Raw genomic sequence first — 19,248 nt, forward strand, 5'->3', positions numbered from 1 at the left:
CTTCCCACCAGCTTCTGGTTTGGGCCACATTTTTCAGCAGCTTAGTTAGTTGCTATTTCATTACTATTTCTCCAACAAGTGACTGTTTCATAAAGGACATCTGTCTTACTAAATGAGTGTGGATATCTGGCACATAAGTAATTAAATCTGGAGCTCTCTCATGAACCTCGCTGCAGGCAGCCGGCTGGGCATCAGCTAAGGTATGTCCTCAGCGTTGCTGGGATATCTGTACACGCAGTGCATTTCTTACAGCATCACCAGTTCAAAAACACAAATACAAAGGTTTATTTTCTCTGAAGAACAACTCAACATGTACCTTAACTGCATTAGCAACCAAACTACAGAGTTTCCAGGACGCGCAAGTTAGGGTACAAGACAATAACAGCACAGCTGCGTGTCCGGAACACTGCTCACAGCCCCATGAAGGCAACGTCTGTGACTGGAACGTACTGGGTGTAAGAGCAGACGCTAACCCCAGTGACAAGGCACTGTCACCTACCGATGCTTATCCTCATCTCTTGGCTTCTTGCTGTCTCTTTCCCTGCTCCAGTCTCTTTCCCTGTCCTTCCTGTCCCTGTCCTTCCGCTCCCTCCCTCTGCTCCTCTCCTCTTTGGAGTCGCGCTCTCTCTCACTTTCACCCCACGCCCATGACCGCTCCCTTTCTGGCCTTCGGTTGTCTCTGTTCCTTTCATGGTCTCGGTCCCTTGTTCTCCAGTCCCGTGTTCCCTCACGAGACCAGTTTCTTTTCTCCGCTGATCCTTCTCCATAGAAATCATTTTTCATGTTTGGCAAATTGATGGGCTTTCGGAAAGGCCTGTCCCGTCCTCCAAATCGCAGCTGCCCAGATTCTTTTTTGCCGCCAAAACCACCCCCAAGCCTGCGAGGAATCCATCCTTTGAGAGTTCTTTCCAGTTCGAAGTCTACGAAGATCTCATGCTGATCAATAACCAGCCTGTTGGCATCTCTGTGGGCCTTCAAGAGAGCACGCTCCTCTTTGTACTCAATAAATGCGTAGCCCTTGGAGAACCCCGTGACCAGGTCTCGAACCAGACGGATCTTTCTGATGTCTCCATAACGGGAAAAAACCTCCTTTAACTTCTCTTCTGTCGTCTGAAGATTGAGCCTTGCTACGAACAGGGTGAGGTGCGGGTCTCCAGTAACTCCTTTGTTGGGTACGTAGCGGGCCAGCATAGCCCTCCAGATGGCCCGGTCGTGGGGCTCTTCATCTGTGCCATCGATGCTCCCAGCCTTGAGGGGGTCGTACTCCTTGGCTATGGGGGCCCAGTCATTCATTGTCTACCTGCAGGAAAACCTGCATCACACAGATACACAGGTATTTTAGGAAAAAAAGCAGGCAGTGCAAAAAGTACTTTCAGCACTGCTATAGAGTATTTTTTAACCCAAAAGTCAAAGTTTGGCAAGCTGAAACAGACCGGCAATATCACTGTTGTTTGAGTTCACCTCCCCAGCGAGAGCCATGGTGGGGAGCCCAGAGCCAGCACCGGCCTGACCCCCCGCCATGGCCCTGCCCGGTTTCACAGAATCCCAGAATGTGAGGGATCGGAAGGGCCCTGGAAAGCTCATCCAGTGCAATCCCCCCATGGAGCAGGAACACCCAGCTGAGGTTCCACAGGAAGGTGTCCAGGCGGGTTTGAATGTCTGCAGAGAAGGAGACTCCACAACCTCCCTGGGCAGCCTGGGCCAGGCTCTGACACCCTCACCATCAAGAAGTTTCTTCTCATATTTAAGTGGAACTTTTTGTGTTCCAGTTTGAACCCATTGCCCCTCGTCCTATCATTGGTTGTCACCGAGAAGAGCCTGGCTCCATCCTCCTGACACTCACCCTTTATAGATTTATAAACACTAATGAGATCGCCCCTCAGTTTCTTCCAAGCTCCAGAGCCCCAGCTCCCTCAGCCTTTCCTCACACGGGAGATGCTCCACTCCCTTCAGCATCTTCCTTCCCCCTGGTTGAGGGGACCCCGCGGCCCTGCCCGGTTCCCCCCGGCCCTGCCCCGTTCCCCGGTCTCGCCCCTGCCCTCCCCTCCCCTCACCTCTCGGTCGCGGCGGGATGGCGGCTCCTCCGTCGGCACCGGCCGATTCGCCAGACCCTGCGGGGCACAGGGCTCCCACGGGTGTTTAATTTGTTTATTTTAACCCCTTTCCCCCTCTCCCCGCCTGGCGCAGGCACCACCGACCCTCCTCTCCCCGCGCCCCGCTCCCCGGAGCCGCCCGAGCCGCTCGGCCACGCCGCCTGGCGAATGTGGCGCTGAGGAACAGCCGATGCATTTACCTCCCGCCCGGTCCGGTTCGGTTCCGGTGCCCAGGCCGTTCCCGCGGTGCCCGGGCCGTTCCCGCGGTGCCCGGCGGTAGGTGGATGGGTGGGTGGGTGGGGTCTCCTCAGGGGAAGGGCGGAAAGCTCCGCGGGGCCGCGGCCTCCGCCATGGAAACCGCCAGGGGCGGGAGGGCTCGCTCCGCCCGCGGGCCCCGCCGGCAGCGCCGCCCGGCCCGGCCGTCCCCGGGGAAGGAAGTTGGCGGCGCGCATGGAGCAGGGCCGGGAGGAGGAGGAGGAAGAGCTGGAGGAGGACGATGGCGGCCCGGAGAGGGCTCTGGAGAAGAGCCCGTTCCAGCTGACGGCCGAGGATGTGTATGACATCTCCTCCGTGGTGGGCCGGGACCTGCTGCAGCTGCAGCTCAGCGCGGGGCCGCCGCTGCCCGCCGCCCTGGCCCGGCTGCAGTTCCGCATCGTGCGGGTGCTGGAGATGCTGGAAGCGCTGGTGAGCGAGAGCAGCCTGGCCGAGGAGCAGCTGCGGCTGGAGCGGGACAGCCTGCGGCGGGAGCTGGAGGAGCTGCGGGCGGCGGGGGCCCGAGGTGGCACCGGGCAGGTGGGTGCCAGGGCCGCGGGTCCCCAACGGGTGACACAGCCATGTGTGTGGGTCGCAAAACTCACCCTAACACCGGCTGGGTCAGAGGATGCTTTTGCAGCAATCACCAGTCTGTTTGATCACAGCACAACGAGTCTCGGAAACTTTGGCTTCTCATCTTGGTTGAAGGCTTTGAAGCCATTTCCAGAGCGGAGATCTTGTTAACCTCATCTGGGTGTTCCTGCTCCGGCGGGATGGTTGGACTGGATGGTCTTTCAAGGTCCCTCCCAATCCCTGACATTCTGTGATTCAGTTACAAGCCACAGGGCCGTGGTCGCTCGGTCCCGCTCTGCTGTGGTGACTGACCATGCTTTTAGTTCGGCAACGCGGTGCTGATGGAGTTCAGACACAGGCAGTTTCAGAGTACAGATCCACCACTGTGCAGCTCCTCCTCCTGCAAACACTGAAGTTTTTTTACTCTGTGCAAGGGAAACTGATGTCAGTGACCGAAAAAGACATTACCACAAAGGTCTTAAATTAGAAAGGGACAATTAAGTTCTCTCTTTGCCAGAGTTTTGATATGACGCTAGACAGATTGTTCAGTGTTTCTCATCATCACAACAGCAGAGAAAACCAGCTTCTTGGCAAACTAGACTGCATACTCTTTGGGACAGAGACTTTGTTTTTAGCTCTGGTCAGAGCCTGTCACAGTTGGGCCCTGTACTTGGCTGGGAAATACAGACACCAAGGGAATTAAAAAAAATAAGAAAACCCATAATTAACTGCTTGGAAAAAAATCAGTATTGTGTTAAACTTATACTGGTTCTAAGAACTACAATATATTCATAAAAGTCAGAGTTTTTACTCTGTGAGTGCCCTGTTTCTGATAGGTTACAGTATCATGATTACCACCGTGTATTTTACAGCTCAGCCTTGGACCAGACAAAATGGTAATAGACCTCGCAGATCCAAATCGCCCCCGGTTCACGTTACAGGAGCTACGAGATGTATTGCAAGAGCGTAACCAGCTGAAAGCTCAGCTTCTTGTGGTGCAAGAGGAGCTACAGTGCTATAAGAGGTATATCATGAAGCCACCAAAGAACTAACAACAATTACTTTTTGTCAGAGGGGCTCATCAGATCAGAGTAGTGCAGGTTTGAGCACCTGGGTCAGGCTGGGTGCTGTCCAGACATAAATGAGCCAACTGTGCTCCCAAGAGCTTGCAAATGAAGCAAAGAAAAATGGGGGAATGCAGTTGTCTCTATGCAACATAATTTTAAATCTAAACTCCCTGTTACTCTGTGCAGTTTGCAGCCTGTTCCCATAATTGTACCGCTGTGAGCCTACGTAGAGTTCCTGCCACTGCACATCCGAGCTGGATTCTCACACACATTAATTCATCTGTGCAGTCTCAGCAGTTGCACACGTATTGTTTTTGTTTAAAGCCACACTACGTACCAAAGAGCACGGGGGTTTCCATCTCAGATTTAGTCAAAATTTCCTTCCTCCTCCAGCTTGCTGTCGGGGACACTAGTTCATCTGCTGCTCTTTGCTTCCACAGGGGTATGGCATTGATCTAGAAAGGAGAATATCAATCCTTTTCATCATCATTCAATATGAGCTGTGTTTTGTTTTGTTTTTCTTTTTGACTGACAAGAGAGGGTTGGGTGAGGCACTTGAACTGTGCAGAACAAGTACTGTCAGGGAAAATGCTTTTGGTCTGTCTACAAGGGACCAGCCCGGGATGGGAGAATCAGTGTGAGCCAAAGGGTGGGATGTGGGAAGAGTCTTGCTCTTGATGCTACAAATTCATTCCCTCCGAAGCTGCACTCCCCCAGCCTCTGCCCCTTGTCACCAAGTTGTATTACAAACTCTCTGGGGCAAAAACTGCCTCTTAATATAGACACAAAATGTCTGAGCACATTAGATTTCAGTTGAGATATCTCAGCAACAACGTCTTAGATACAGTAAGCCCACCCTTTGCCTTGTCTGTAACAGGGAGGTTAAGCAAAGAAGTTAAAGTTAAAGCCAAGACGTCAGTTTACGAACGGCTCTACAGCAATGGCTTCTTGCTTTGATTTCCCAGCCATGTTACACAGCTTGTTACAGGCTAAGTTAAAAATTAACTGAATGTTTTCAGTTTTTGAGTAATTTAAGTCACCTAGGGAGTGTAACAAGGCTGCTTTTCAGTTCAAGTAATTCTATGTGGTTATCTCCTCCTACAGTGTTACAGCTTAAGTCAAAAACCATCTTCCCTTTAAGGAGTCACAAAAAAGCCCAATTATAATTATATGACCATAAAGAGTAGTTGTGCAGGGAGAGAGGATAAATATATGTTCTAGAATGTCTTGTGTACATTGGAGATAAGCTCCAGAGTAGGTGACAGCCTCACAGAGAATGGCTTAAAATGGCCATAATCATGATTTCTAAGTTATTGTGCAGATACTAAAGAACTGCAGTGTTACTGAACCTCATAGTCCCATTTCGCTGACAGGAGAATCTGCCCCAGAATTATCCCATGCCTCGTGTCACACCAGGTTCTAGATACTCTCCTGTATTTTCATTCCCAAGGTCCGGACAAGCATCACTTGGCTACTTCCAGCCACTGCAGTCACAAACTTTGGTTCACTCAGCTCCCAAGATAAATGAGGTCAACTCAGGACAGTAAATTGGCATGCTGTGAAAACATGGCACGGTGTGCAAGGGGGTACAATCTAACCCGATTCCAAGCAGAGGAAACATCCTTTGGCAAAACTGAAGCCTTTGCCTAAAGTAGGCAGTTCCAACCTTGTGGAGTGCAGCAGCAGTGAAGCAGGATGACAAAATGTACCGGTACCACAGACCCACCCGTGCAGAAATTCACCATTTGTGCCTGCGCCCTCCTGTTACCTTTGGACTCTTATCCAAATCCAACTTGTGACTCAACTTCCCTTTCACTCCTGTTATGATTTGCCATTCCTCCTCTGTGGAGAAGTCAGCTCGTTACTTTTTTAGTGTTCTCATTAAAGCATTGCCTAAGCAAAATTACACTGCGGGATTTTAAATAACAGCAGTTCATGACAAGAAACAGGCCAGGCTGCCATCCCCGTCCTGTGAACATCCATTCACTCACATCCTAGGCTGCCCCTGAGGGGTTTAACGTGTACAGCAGTGCCACACTGTGCACAAATCCACAAAAAATAACCAAATCCTCTTATTTTCCCAGTGGGATCATCTCACAGAGAAGGGACCAAACTGAAGAACTGGAAAAAGAGGCTACTGGCAGCAGCTCTGGCACCAGCAGGGACAGTGAAGAGAAGACGATCATCAAACGGCTGTAAGTTTGTCAGCATCTTTTTGTGGCAGATTATGACACATGCCACATTCTCCCTTACTTAGTGAATCCAAGGATAAATTCCAAACTTTGGCCTAGTTGGCTGGATATTGTTTTCTCCTCCTCTCCCTCTGAAATTAAAACCCAATAGAAAAATCCTTTCCTGTGGAAAAAGCGCTCCACAGGAAGACAACCTCCACCCAGGCAAGCAGGGCATTGCTTTTTTCCTAGGAAAAATAAGCATTTCAGAGCTCCCACATTAAGGCTCTGCTGTGGGAACACACCAGCTGTCCCCAGAGGTTGGTTGACATTGTACGAAGCAGCTGTACCCGGTACCCATAAGCTCAGGCTGTGTCCCCAAAGTGCCCTAAAATAGCAGAACACATTGACACAGCTGTCTCACTGTATGTTCCTTCTTTTCCAGTTGTATGTTGTTTCCTTTTTTTTTTAGGTTCTCTTTTAAACATGGAAAAGGAGCATCCTCGAGAACTTAACCACTTCTGTTCAGAAATGGCACTGATGAGAGGTGCTAAGGCATCAGGGGAGTCAATGATTGGAAGAAAAAGCATCACTCCTACTGTAGAGAATAAGCAATCTCATAAAAATGATGTTGTACAATATTCTTTCAGAATAGATTTTACTTTGCTTTTTTAGAAACTGTTTAAGACAGACACTTTTTTTATTTCTTCGCTTCCTACCAGACATTACACACAGAGAATAAACGTTTATACAAAAGTGGTTTTTATTTTTATTAAAAGAGCCTGTGATAATCTGTACTACCACTTCTTTATCCTGTCCAACTATCAAAATGCTCAGCCCAAATGATTTTGCAAGCTGAAGATATTTTTACAAGCTACATGCCATTCAGCAGTGCATTGAGAAGCACTGGGAAGGAAAAACCCATTCAGATTGCAGTCCCTGCTGCTCTTACACACAAAGTAATTATTTCACACTAACACAGAATGGCTTGAAGCAAACCCCAGCATTGCTTTTTGTTCTGTGTCTTTCCTTCCATCTGATGAGCGATACCCGGGCAGCAGGCAGGAGCCTGTCACACCCCACCTCAAAGATGCAGTTGGGCTGTGACACCAGAGCCCCTGCACACCCTTTGGGGTAGAGATGAAAGATGCTGGAGAAAAGCACAGACGGGAGAAAAGCTGCTGCATTGTGCTCTGCCCACGTGAAGGACTGGTGTCTTTTCAGAGGGGCAGACATGCTCAAACTGGAACAGATACATCAAACATTTCATTTCTGACAGCTAAAGGTCTCCCGTGGTTGACAGTTGTATTTTTCATAAGCTCTGTTCTTTCAATCAACTCTCACAAGCTCAAGAAATGAGATTTATCATTAGTGGAAGCAAACAGAGGAGTAGAAAAGCAGCTTGAAAGATACCAATTAGGTTCCACATTTAGAAAAGCAGAATTTTCAGAGCAGAAAAGTCTGAACAAACATAAAAGGAGCAGTGACAGGTATCAAACGATGATCTTACTCTCTTCAGAAGTGAAAGCAGGCTCTGAAATCTTTTGATTCCCTCTCATACACTAGGCAGCATGAAAAATATATGACACTCCACATAGCTGCACAATGCAAACGCAGCTTTGCAGAAAGCAGAACCGCAGTCTCCTCCCGAAGAGAATTTGTTAGCAAGGATATGTTAGCAAGGCAACATTCTCAGTGTCTGACCTGAGTAAGCTGGTTTAGCCAGGGCACAGAACTGCTAAAGTAAAATATTAATAAGCCTTGGCCACGTCCCCACAATGTACTTTCCAGAGCATGGTAGCATGGAAGGAAGTTACTGCATTTCCTTGGCAGAGGCTTTGTGTTTAGAGTTAAGAAAAACCCAACAACACAAAAAAAACCCCACAAAACCCAAAACACACCACAAACCAATCAATTGTGCATGAGTAACAGCCAGAATACACCTCTGAAGTGAGATGTGTCTGCGTGTGCCCCGAACTCCCTCCTCTTCTATGCTTTATCCAGGGAGGTATTTCCCCACCTCCTTTAAAAAGGGGAGGGAGGAGGAACTGTGCCCCAAAACACACTCATCACTCTACAAAGTCTTAATGAAACAACTTCAGGTAATCAACTGCGCAGATTAAATGGAGCTGTGCAAAAGCAGCGGCCTGTCACAGAGGCACAGAAGACTAACATAGCCTGAGGCCACTCTGCAGTGAGTGAAAGGAGACAATAATGAAAGCTGCAATTATTCTTTTCCGTTTATTAAAAAAAAAAAGAAAAAAGTGGGGGTTCACCACTTAAAGTAGACAGGAGAGCACCTCAGCCTCTTTGCGCCAGTCTTTCTGGAACCCTCACAGCTGCACACATGCCGGTGCCAAGTGAGCCGCACAGCTTCCCTCTTGAAAGTGGAGCAAATCCCTTGGCTACAGCTGCGCCAGGAGAAGCTCCAGCCCTGCGAGGGAATCGCGCTGCCTCTGGCAAGGCCACGAGAGCAAAACAAACAGTCTAGCTCCTAACGCAAGGTCGTCGTGCCCTGCTGAGTGCTTTACACCTTGTTAGAAGATAAAACCTTCCTGTAAGGCACAAGGATATAAGTCCAAATGGCTTGTTTCTATGAGAAGTATTTGATATATGTATATATTATATCAGTTCCTAGAAAAGTAAAGGATACATACTCAGTGCAACATCAGCTTTATTACCATCTTCCGATGCATTGCTACTTCATTACCAGTTAAACGTTTCAGAGAAGACAATTTTCTTTTGACGTAGAACAGGAGAGATCTTCCCCCTTTCTTGTTCACAAAAGTGATGCTGAAGAACAGAGGTTTTAAGCTATTTGACTTCATAGAGAACAAGCAAATGTTTAAATTAAAAAAAAAAAAAAAAGCATTTTATTCTAATTTTGACTTCAGGGAAGTGCTCTAATAGAACAGGATACCGTACACTGCTGTAGTCTCTGAGACCAGAGAAAAATGAGTGTCAACTCAAAAAAAGTCAGCCAGAGAAGCTTACCTGTAACTCAGTACGTGACAGGTAACAGGTCTCCAGTTAATTCTTCAGAAATGGTCAAAATACACAGGCTATCTCTGATGAGCTTGCCTTGTATTAAGTGGTAAATAATATAAAGCATTTAATGGCTAATGATTTTCACAGTTTTCTTTCAAAATGCTAATTATCTGCAATGGAGACAGGTACTATAGCAGCCACTTCATCAATAATAAATATATTCTTTATTTTACAGAGACATTGTCTTCAAGTTTTTAATTTAAAAAATACATCACTAAGCCACCTCTCTTGCTGCTGGAGCGTACAACCAGGATGTTGTTGCTATTTGACCTATCACATAGGCAAGCATATAAGATTGTGCTAGAGGGCATGAGCTGGAACAGCAGCAGCCTTCAAGACATGAGGAACAGAAGACAAGAACAGAGCCACAGATCCCTTGCCGACATCTCTCCCAGCAGCAAGCGTGGCTGATGGCTCACAGCCATTTTCATCTACACACATGCCAAGCTTGCCTTGGCAAAAATTCCAACTGGTAAGAATTCATCTTTAACATAAAGGACCTGCATTGTATTGCCCGCCTATATCACAGATTTGGTTCTCCAACAGTAACGTTATGAACATCCACAAGATGCTAAGCGCTCGACTTCCATTTAAGACAGTGGGACCAGACCACGCTGGACAGACCTACAGGACCAGGCAATAAGGAATCTACTTTCTTCATTGCATGAACTCCATCATTACAGTTTGAAGCTGCATATGAAGATGACTCCTATTTTTTGGAACCACTATGCTCTACTTCAAGCATTCACAGTAAATAAATAGCTTCTGATATGGCTAATTAGCATAGGAAGGTAATAAAAGTTTTTGAAGAGAGCTTTTTCTTTTACTTTAAAATTTTCCAGGAGACACCTCCAAGAATCAGCCATTAACTATAAAAAGGTACCGTCTTAAGTTTTAGAAAACAAGTCATCTCAAACATTGATTCGCACTGTGAAGTTCTATCTTCACATTTCTAATCAGTGTCAACCCAGTCTATCAAAATCCATCCTTATTTGGCTTGGAGTCATTCCTCTGAAGAAAGCAGCCAATTTGACCATCCATTTCCCTCAGCACCAGTGCATTTAAAGTTCATTGCCAACATGAGATACGACACTGGAAAAAACAGATCCCTACCACAAATTATTTGAGAATGATAGAAACAGTCGCATCCATCTCAGGGAAGCCTGTCAGCACTGGGTTGTAAAATGCAGCCTGACAAGCAGGGAAGCCACGGGATGTCAGAGTACAGAAGTACATCTGCCATCATAAAGCTAACGCCAAGTTCACCACCCCACAAAGTGGAGCACGAGATTTCATCGCAAAAGCAGAAGCACAACCCAAGTGATTAAGTTTCTGTGCAAGTCTTTGCATGTTCAAGTGGCACTGGTCACTATGCAGACGCATTCAAATGTTAGGGAGGGTTTCCTTTCATGATATAAAAGTTTTGGCAATCTAAGATCAATTATTCAAGCCTGCCTGGAAAACTGTAATAGGTATTTAAATATTGCAAAGCAAAAAGGTAGTTTTTAAGGAGCTCAGAACACCATAAGCAGTCCACTAAGAAAGCTGAGGGAAGTGAGGGGGAAAAAAATTCCACTGACTCCTTGTAGAGCACTCAGTCCAAAAAAAGAAACCCAAACAAAGATGATGAATTAGTGTTTCAGCCATGGATGAGCTTCAATGGAAGCTTTGCTTCTGTCTCCATAGTCGTACAACAGTTCTTCACCTGCTTTAATGTCTCTGGAAGCTATCAGTATGAGATGAGGCACACCGTCAATGTCATGAAGCTTTGTTTGACAATTGCCACATTTGCTGTGATTAATCAGTCTTCCCAGACGATCAGTTTCTTTTGTAGCATCAACACTGAAAGAACAAGAACAGAATGCAGGATTGCTGCATACTGCACAGTCACGTTTGTGGACAAAAACCTAAGTGCAAATTGCATAAAGAATGAGGAATCCACATAAGGCTTGAAAAAATGAATGAAAACCAGAACATTCCGGAATACTCATATGATTAAACAGATGGCATGTAAGGCATGTAATATAGCAATGTAGGTAAACTAAAGCAATTCTGGGAGACTTTTAAGCTAGCAAAAGAAACAGAAAATTGAAAGCTTTGGACTACCTTTCCTTTTAGCCCAGAGCTACAGGAGGCTCTTGGACCATGAAACTGTGCTCCAAAAAGATTTCCTAATTCATGGTTCCCATTAAAAAAGAAAACGCATGAGAACAAGAGAAGACTTAGCAGCATTCAAAGCCTTCATCACTCAAATAGCACACTAAAGAGAAGAGAAGCTTACCAGTACGTTTTGCTGAGGTACTGAAAATAGTACATATAGCAGCCTGTGGATGGATCTTGAGCATACACGGCTTCTCGCTTTTTAGCATCAGTGATCTCTATGAGATCCCCATGATATTCAACTACAAATTCTCCTCGATTAAAATGTTTAGTAGCAATTACTCCTCTGCCTTTGCCATCGATGTAATCAATCTGTTGAGTTGAAAAAAAAAAAAAATCAGCTGGGAAAGTATTCACATGATTGCAAATACGCTGTTCACTATGAAATCAGTGATTTGTGATTAAAAAATGCTACCGCAGGGTACTTGTGTGTACAGCAGACAAAGCTGCAGAAGCCCAATGCACAGCATTGTGGAAGAAATAAAAGGTGAGTTCAGGACACTCCCTACAAGTTACCAGATCTTTTGATACAAAGTCTGCTAACCAAATTATGAATTACCTTAAATAAACCATACACAGAGGTATGTGTTCTTTTTGAACTATTAGCTGAGGCAGTAAGCTTTTCCATTTCAGGTGTGTCATCACCATTAGCATGCACAGCTCAATAAGTTAGAGGAACAAAAAGATCAACCACAAAAATTACATTTATCACCCACCAGTATACTTTATTACTCCTGCCTACCCCTGTATATTGGACAATTCCAATAAAGTTCTCCTGTCACTGTCATAGATGTGACAGTGTTAAGCGCAGGCTGCTGGTTTTCAAGGATCACAGCTCTTCTTGCACTTCTAGGAACCTTTTCTGCTTTAAAGTCTAAAAAGGGTGACCAAACTAACCCAAATGGTAAGCACTTGGTCCCAATAATTACTATCTGCTAGCAGTGGGAAGAAAACCAGTACAACCTATTATCCCAAGAGCCACAATGAAGACCCACAGTGACTGGCTGTGAACAGGCTAAGAGAATTTGTTTCCATACAGGCAACATATATGGGTATTGCCTTTAAAACATACGACAATTCAGATGCTCGATCTAGCCCCATTTCCAGAAGCTAACCCAAGAAATTAAATACTCAAGGAAGCAAGCGCATTTTCAGTAGAGATTATAAAGCCTCTTCAATATTTATGACCGAGGCTGTACACACATGTTCTTCAGAGCCAAATATTGCTCGTCCAAAAGGACAGTCTGCTCCAGTTTTGCTGCACTTGCATCTTACTATCAGGGAACTGCAGCAGTTTCGAGACTGAGTTCTGTTACTTTCTGCTCAAACAGATTAGCAGCAAGACACTGTATAAACTGCACATGGCTACTCAGGTTGGCATTGCACTCACCTTCATTCCCTCTTCTTTTCCACTTGTAATTAGCTCATCTATTTTCCTCCTCTCCTCAGTCTGCAGGAGAAATGAGAACAAGTAAACCACACTACTGTTGATAGTTTTTTGCAGCTTATTCTACAGCTAAAAGGACGTTATTAATCAGTGGCACTCGTTTTTCCAAACTATCCCATATTTCTAACAAAACTGAATGGGAAAGAGGCAGATTTATGCCCCTCAAAATATGGAAGAAGCTAGATTCTATCCTAAAAGAACTGGAACAGCATTTCCAAATTTTAAGAATGTTCTTAACAATACCTCCAGTGCACAATGCTTTTTATATTTGGCCAACTTAATCCATTTATAGATAGTTACGTACTTCCTCAAATGTTCAATTAACTAGCAACATTGTAAGTAACGATGTAATCTTAACAAGAAGCACTACCTCCAATTCAGATTTGCTCTTCCTGGAACTTCTTCTAACTGGGTAATAATCTGTCACTTTTCGATTTGGTGTTCTTCCTTGTGTTCTAAGAGATAAAAAAAAATAGAGAACACACATTTCAGACTATTTGTGAACTTATACCTCTAGGATACAGGTAAGAAATGTTTATTTTCAGCTTGTTAAGTTGAAAGGCAATCAGTATGAATCAGTGTTTCTTATCAGCACTCTTCCCTTCAAGCCAAAAGCTAGATCCCCTTTTCTTCCTCATGCTATTTCCATTACTCTAGCATGAATTCTCTAACTACAAGAATGAGATGCCATTGGAAACGAACCGAAGGTCACATTACAAGTCTGAAGCCCCCTGTGTGCCCTGCCAGAAGGCACTCTAAAATTTAGGTCATGAAAACTGCTTGGTAAGGAATTCATTAATGTTAGGTCACATTACTCAGATATCAGGCGAAAGAGTCTCAGCTCAGCCGGGAAGCCTCCAACTGTAATTAATCTAATATTCTGTTTCTGAAAAGATACATTCCCATTTGCCATTTGTCCACTGAAAAGTATGTCTTAATGGCTCGTTAATTTCTTTTTCTATAGGTGATCAGCAAGTATTTCACTTGAGACAAAATACAATAGCACTGCTTTCCAGAAAAAGAAAGTCCTCTGCAAGGTACACAAATACTTTGGGTGCTTTCAAACATATTATTGAGAAAACAAAGAAATCTCCTTCAAGATTTGTTCCACTTAAAAAACGTCAACAAGACAAACATTAGGAACTACAGTCAAATGTGTAATTAAAGGAAAAATGCAGATCAAAGCCTCCTGGTACAAAAGGACACACAGAAGAAAGGTTCCCATAATTCCAGAAGTCACTTACTTTCTCCTTGGTCCACGTTTTGCTTTAACCACCTTTTTCTGAGTTGGCTTTGCATTGGCCTCCTCAGCACAGCCTGAAGGCAGCGGTGTCTTTTGAGCTTCTACAGTTTCTTGGTTTTGATCAGAGGAGGGCACTGAAGTATTGCACCCACATTCTTTATCTTTCTGATCTTCTGGTTTCATAGCACCTTCGATTATATTGCCACCATTCTTTTTTCCTGGTGACAAGAAAATCAAGTAAGGCTCTGATCTTAGCATCCTCTATACCAGAGTGCTTTAAATTAATTCCAATAGTTTCTAGCCTAAGTTTATAGTTCTGTCAAACATAAGAAAGAGGAAGGGAATGAGAAAAGCTCTTTCTGTTAGAACTCAGGCTGTTACTCAACTTTTGACTAGTTATTGCTACAGTACACATAGTACAAAGGGAGGGGCGAGTGGAAAAAGGGAAAGGGTAAAACAGGGTCCAAGTACTTTGCCATGTTAAGTTTGTGACTCAGAGTTTTCCAAACCTGAACACATAGCACCTTCAGTGCAGTGTTTGAAACAACTGCTCAGTTTGCACCTGGCACACTAAATTATCAAGTTGCCATAAGCTAATTGACACCCTGGACTGATGAGGGAGGGGAAGCCTCTCTGAGTCCTGCACTGCTGTGATCAGTGGCTGCAAACGCTGGTACCAAGGGGCCAACACCACTCAGACAAAATCCACAGGAGCTAAAGGGCTGGCACTTACAATAAGCCTACCCTACACAACACCAACATTTTCTTGGTTATGTGCATCCCACCCAGACACGACCACATCCTCCTCCTCAGCCAACTGATTTAGAGGTAGGTGAGCAAGGCTTAAAGCCGAATAAACTTTTTACCTAAAGCAAATCACCAGGTTTAACAGTCCCATCTGCTGAGACAGATGCTTCAGTCTCACTGGAGAAGTACAGCTGCAAGGCCACAGCAGCAGGACAAGTTAAAGCCACCTTCGCTTTCTTGTCAAAACTGGAGAGCTAAATTAGGAGCTAAAGGCCCTGAGATTCCAGAAGACATGACACTCCCTGTGTTGAATGGAACTTAAAATACCCGCTTGCTAAAAGCGTTTGCATCAAAATGTTTTGACAAATTACCAAGGTTATTAAATCCACCTTCAAACACAAGTCAGCTTCCCCCTCTGCCCCCCCCAAACCTGTGGAACATTCCCTTTCCTAGTCACTACAATGAAGCACCTAGGAAGCCTGGCACTTGGCATCCACAACCTGTGCTCCTCCTTCTCATTGCCTTTTTTTCATCCTGAAAAATTAAGAATTGTTGCTTCTTTTACCAGTACTTCTACCTCATACCTGATTTGACTTTGAATTGCCTTTATATAAATGAGTATAAAGTAGTCAAAATAGAGAACAAGCCAGTTTTAGGTAATAAAAAAAGATTAAAAAAATAGATAAACTGCCAAATGCTGACCTGAAAAAGCAGAGCAGTAATGGAATTGCAGGGACAACAGGGCATATTGACAACACAAGCATTAGTTTTTTATATCCAGAGAGACAACATAAACATAGCCAGACAAAAAACAGAAGAAAAAATGCCTGGTAAACCCATGACCTAAATTTTGGAAAGGATAAGGATACCTTCATCTTTACAGAGTCCCAGTTTGACGACAGAGTTGTAGGACTGGGAAAGCAACTGGGCTGGGCAGCTGCCTGGCCCTCTTGACTGTGCAATTAAGTTCTCAAATTGGGGGTGGGGGGAGCACATTTAATGAGCCAAGCAATCCAAAGATCAATCTTACCATCTCCTTTCCTGTAGGTTTTGCTTAGTGTTTTGCCCTGACATTTCACCTCGTGATACATGACAGAGTTTTCCTCTTGAAGCGGGGGGCGAGCACCAGGAGTTTTGTTAGGATTCAGGTAGCTGTAGATTTTGGATTGACCAATAAACACATTCTCCTGAAACAGACCCATACAAAAATCAGTTCAAAGATGCCAGGTACATGAAATTGGTATCCACAACACGCTACAAAGACCAGGGCTGACAGCTGACTGCACTAATGCAAATTACACTGCTTTAATGCATCATCCTTAATGCTGTTGCTATTTCTACTAAGTGAAAACATAACGGTGGTAAGCACTCAGAGAACTTACTCATGCAAACTCCCAGCCCAAGAGGACTTTCCTATGAAGTGTGGCAGGATGGAGTAGTCATAATTAACTCCAGCTTCCACTCTGTGCTTCACAGTATGAACTCTGGTGCTAAAAAAACCCCTCACTAGCCCTGTGCTCCTTGGAAGGAAGGCGGCCTCAAAGAGTGCAAGCCAAAAAAAATACAAATAAGAGAGCAAAAATTGCCCAAGCCTAGAACATACCTCTTATAGCCAGAGAGGTATGAGCTTACTCAAACACTCTCACGAGGTGTCAAATGCTACTGCAGTTAATTATATGCCCTACTGAGCAACACAGAAGACAGAAATCAGTTTTACAGTCTATCTTGAGTGACAGCTCTCAATGAAGCCTAGGAGATAAACAATGCTATCTTCTTATCCATTAGATTTCACAAAATAAAGTGTAAATTTGCTCATGGCAAAAGAAACATTAAAGAGTTTACACAAAGCATTCATGCCCAGCCGGGAAAACACTAAAACCCTCCAGCATGGTCAAATACCACAGAAACCTGGGCTTGTACACTGGCTTGGCCTCAAAGAACATCAACGGTGAGTAGCATCAAATTTAGCAAAGCTTAGTGGAGTCGTGCCACCTTTGCTTTTGCCATCTCTCCTGCCCCCTCGCCAAGTTTGACTCTGCAGCATATGTAGGGCACACAGATTTCAACTGTGAAATCTCAGTGTCTGGACAAGCAGATGCAATGCAGCCAGAATGAGTTTGTCTTGGCTATATTTTGACTCAACTAGAATCAATTTCCAGACACTGCAAGCCAGTTAAAACAACAAAAACATGCATCCATTTTTTTCAGAAAAGCACATAAAGGCTCCCATTAGTTAAAAAAAAAATAGCTCAAATATAGCTGACTAAAGAAATACTCCAGCATATGTAGTCACACAAACACTAAAAAAAGTAAACAAAGCACATAACAGAACACATAGGATAACTTAAATAATTAGCATAAGTAACAAACGTAATGCATACACAATTCACACATAAAATATGACCAGTTAAAGGCTCAAATCTCAGTACACAAATCAACTTTACTGAATATTAAGATTACAGTACAACAGTCTGAGTAAAAGCAAGTCAAACATTCCCTGACCCCCAATGTTTCTGAAAGGCCTACGAAAGACAAGACTTGCTTATTTTAAAAAACTGGGGCTTTTGAGGGTAAAATGCTACAAAAGCACTCCATTTTAACAATTACAAGCAGCAAACCCTGTGCTCCAAAGTTCTCTAGATTTAGCGAGGAGTTTAGATATGGGCATTTCCGGAGAAAGCCAAAAGCAGCGAACTGCAGCAGTCCACCTGCCAGCAAAGCTTTCTGGCTTTGAATACACCATTAACAGGAAACGAACGACTATTTTTCCAGCGTATCTCCCTCCCCTCATTCCCAGCTCCCTGCCTGCTGCGCTCTTGGCGCTACCGAGACGTGGCTGCCACGTCTTTGTCTGTGCCAGGCTTGAGACCCTCGAGAGCAGAGATGTTCTCAGCACAACAGAGCACATGAAGGGCTGGTGGAGAGCTCTGGGATTTGATGCAATAGCCACAATTATTTCCATGGGGGGTTAAATGCAAAGTGACAAACAAGCTCCTGCCAGCTGCCTGTAACAGAACTGCAGGACGGGAAGGTGGCACGGAGGGACTGCCGAGCCTGGGCCTGGCTCCTCGCTGACAGCCCCGGCAGCGCCCTGCGCTTGCCGGGCAGCTGAAGCAGGTCACCGGAAAACACGGAAAGTGTGCCATTCCACTTAAAGTTAACCGATTGCTGAATGATTAGAGGAGCCCCAGAAGTCAAGCGCCTGGGGCCACGCGGCTTCCCAGGGCAGCCCGCACCCCGGCCCGCTCGCACCGGGGGGAGGCGGAGGGCGCAGAGGACCCCAGGGAGCCGCCCGCCCCACTCTGCTCCGCCCGCCCAGGCCCGGGCAGTGCTTACCCCGCCGGCCCGGGGTCGACCGGGGCTCTTCCTCTCGGCGCTCTCGGGGCTCGCCTCCTCCGCGCCGCCCGCCCTGGCCTTGGGCATGTTCTTCCCTAGGAACAAGGGAGGAAGATCGGCGCCTGAGCCATGTCCGGCGCGGCCGCCCGCGGTCATCGCCCGGCCACCGCTGCCTGCGCCATGTTTAAAAGGGCTGGATGCGGCAGGGCGAGCCGCGGCGGCCCAGCCCCTTCCCGGCGAGCTGCGCACACCGCGTGGGGGAGGAGTCCCGCCGGCCCCGGCGCCTCGCGTCTCCCGGGAGGAGCATCCGCGCCGCGGAGATGCCCCCGCGCCGCCCGGCCCCCGCCCTGCACCCGGCGCGACAGCCGCCGCGCCCCGGCTCCGCTCCTCCCCAACGCCGCGCCCGCGCACCTTTAGCCATGACCGCGGCGGCGCAGCCCGGCGCCCTGGAGCCCCCCGCGGCCGGGCTGCCCCGACGGTCCCCGAGGAGCTCCCCCGCCGAAACCAACCGCTCCGCAGGGAGACACCGCGCTCCTCTCGGCAATCCCATTGGCTGAACCGCGTGCCAACAACCGCTTCCGCGCCCCTGATTGGCAAACAAAAAGCGCACCCCGCCCTCTCCCTGTCAGACAGCGATGCTCGCAGCTCCCGGGAACAGAGTTTAAACGCGAGTTCCCCGAACGCTGATTGGCCCGTGGGAAGAGCAACCGGCTTTCTGATTGGCGGTCCGGGAAGGAACGCCCTTCCGCAGCAGGGCCTCGCCACGTGGGTAGGACGCCGCGCTGGGAGCGGGTCCCGCCGGCCCGTCCGTGCCCCGCGGAGCGGCGGCGGGCGCCGGGGGCGGCGACATGTACCCCCCGTCCTGTCTGCTCCGCTCCCGCGGGGCAGCGGCATCGCCCAGTGCGGCCCCGTTAACACCTCATGCACCTCTTCGCAGAGCACGTGGATCTCTGCTCCCGCCTTGGGCGCGCACAGCGCCCGCCACCTCCCTGCGACGATCCGGGGGGGCCCTAATTCCGTCGGGATCGTAAAACTCTGCGAAATTATCAGGCTGCTTTATGCAATGTCTAGCTTAAATCTGAAACTTATATCAAAGGCCATTAATTCCATC

General features: G+C 46.6%; 3 protein-coding genes across 5 annotated transcripts; 1 reads left to right on the forward strand and 2 right to left on the reverse strand.

Moving 5' to 3' along the window:
- Positions 1 to 261: 261 nt before the first annotated feature.
- SNRNP35 (small nuclear ribonucleoprotein U11/U12 subunit 35) lies at positions 262 to 2,414 on the reverse strand. Of its 3 annotated transcripts, none has more exons than XM_065851433.2 (2): positions 2,294 to 2,414; positions 262 to 1,312 (listed from the first exon to the last, which is right to left on the reverse strand). In XM_065851433.2, exon 2 carries the CDS (start codon positions 1,291 to 1,293, stop codon positions 496 to 498), a length of 798 nt encoding a protein of 265 aa, XP_065707505.1. In that variant the 5' UTR covers positions 1,294 to 1,312; positions 2,294 to 2,414; the 3' UTR covers positions 262 to 495. The 3 variants fall into 3 exon arrangements, with proteins under 3 accessions (XP_065707505.1, XP_065707508.1, XP_065707509.1); XM_065851436.2 differs by lacking the exon at positions 2,294 to 2,414 and adding an exon at positions 2,055 to 2,175; XM_065851437.2 differs by lacking the exon at positions 2,294 to 2,414 and adding an exon at positions 1,844 to 1,984.
- A 21-nt stretch (positions 2,415 to 2,435) lies between these two features.
- RILPL2 (Rab interacting lysosomal protein like 2) lies at positions 2,436 to 6,912 on the forward strand. Its single transcript, XM_065851438.2, has 4 exons — positions 2,436 to 2,885; positions 3,791 to 3,942; positions 6,070 to 6,180; positions 6,629 to 6,912. Exons 1-4 carry the CDS (start codon positions 2,544 to 2,546, stop codon positions 6,669 to 6,671), a joined length of 648 nt encoding a protein of 215 aa, XP_065707510.1. The 5' UTR covers positions 2,436 to 2,543; the 3' UTR covers positions 6,672 to 6,912.
- A 1,901-nt stretch (positions 6,913 to 8,813) lies between these two features.
- On the reverse strand, positions 8,814 to 19,031 carry KMT5A (lysine methyltransferase 5A). The gene is given in 12 exon segments (XM_065851432.2): positions 8,814 to 11,046; positions 11,486 to 11,676; positions 12,755 to 12,814; positions 13,182 to 13,266; positions 14,056 to 14,272; positions 15,832 to 15,988; positions 18,138 to 18,232; positions 18,549 to 18,738; positions 18,740 to 18,895; positions 18,897 to 18,954; positions 18,956 to 19,001; positions 19,004 to 19,031. Coding segments are annotated over 12 exon segments (1,494 nt in total). The 3' UTR covers positions 8,814 to 10,835.
- Positions 19,032 to 19,248: the final 217 nt, after the last annotated feature.

Source organism: Patagioenas fasciata, chromosome 17, assembly GCF_037038585.1.
Source record: "Patagioenas fasciata isolate bPatFas1 chromosome 17, bPatFas1.hap1, whole genome shotgun sequence".
Taxonomy (NCBI): Eukaryota; Metazoa; Chordata; class Aves; order Columbiformes; family Columbidae; genus Patagioenas; species Patagioenas fasciata.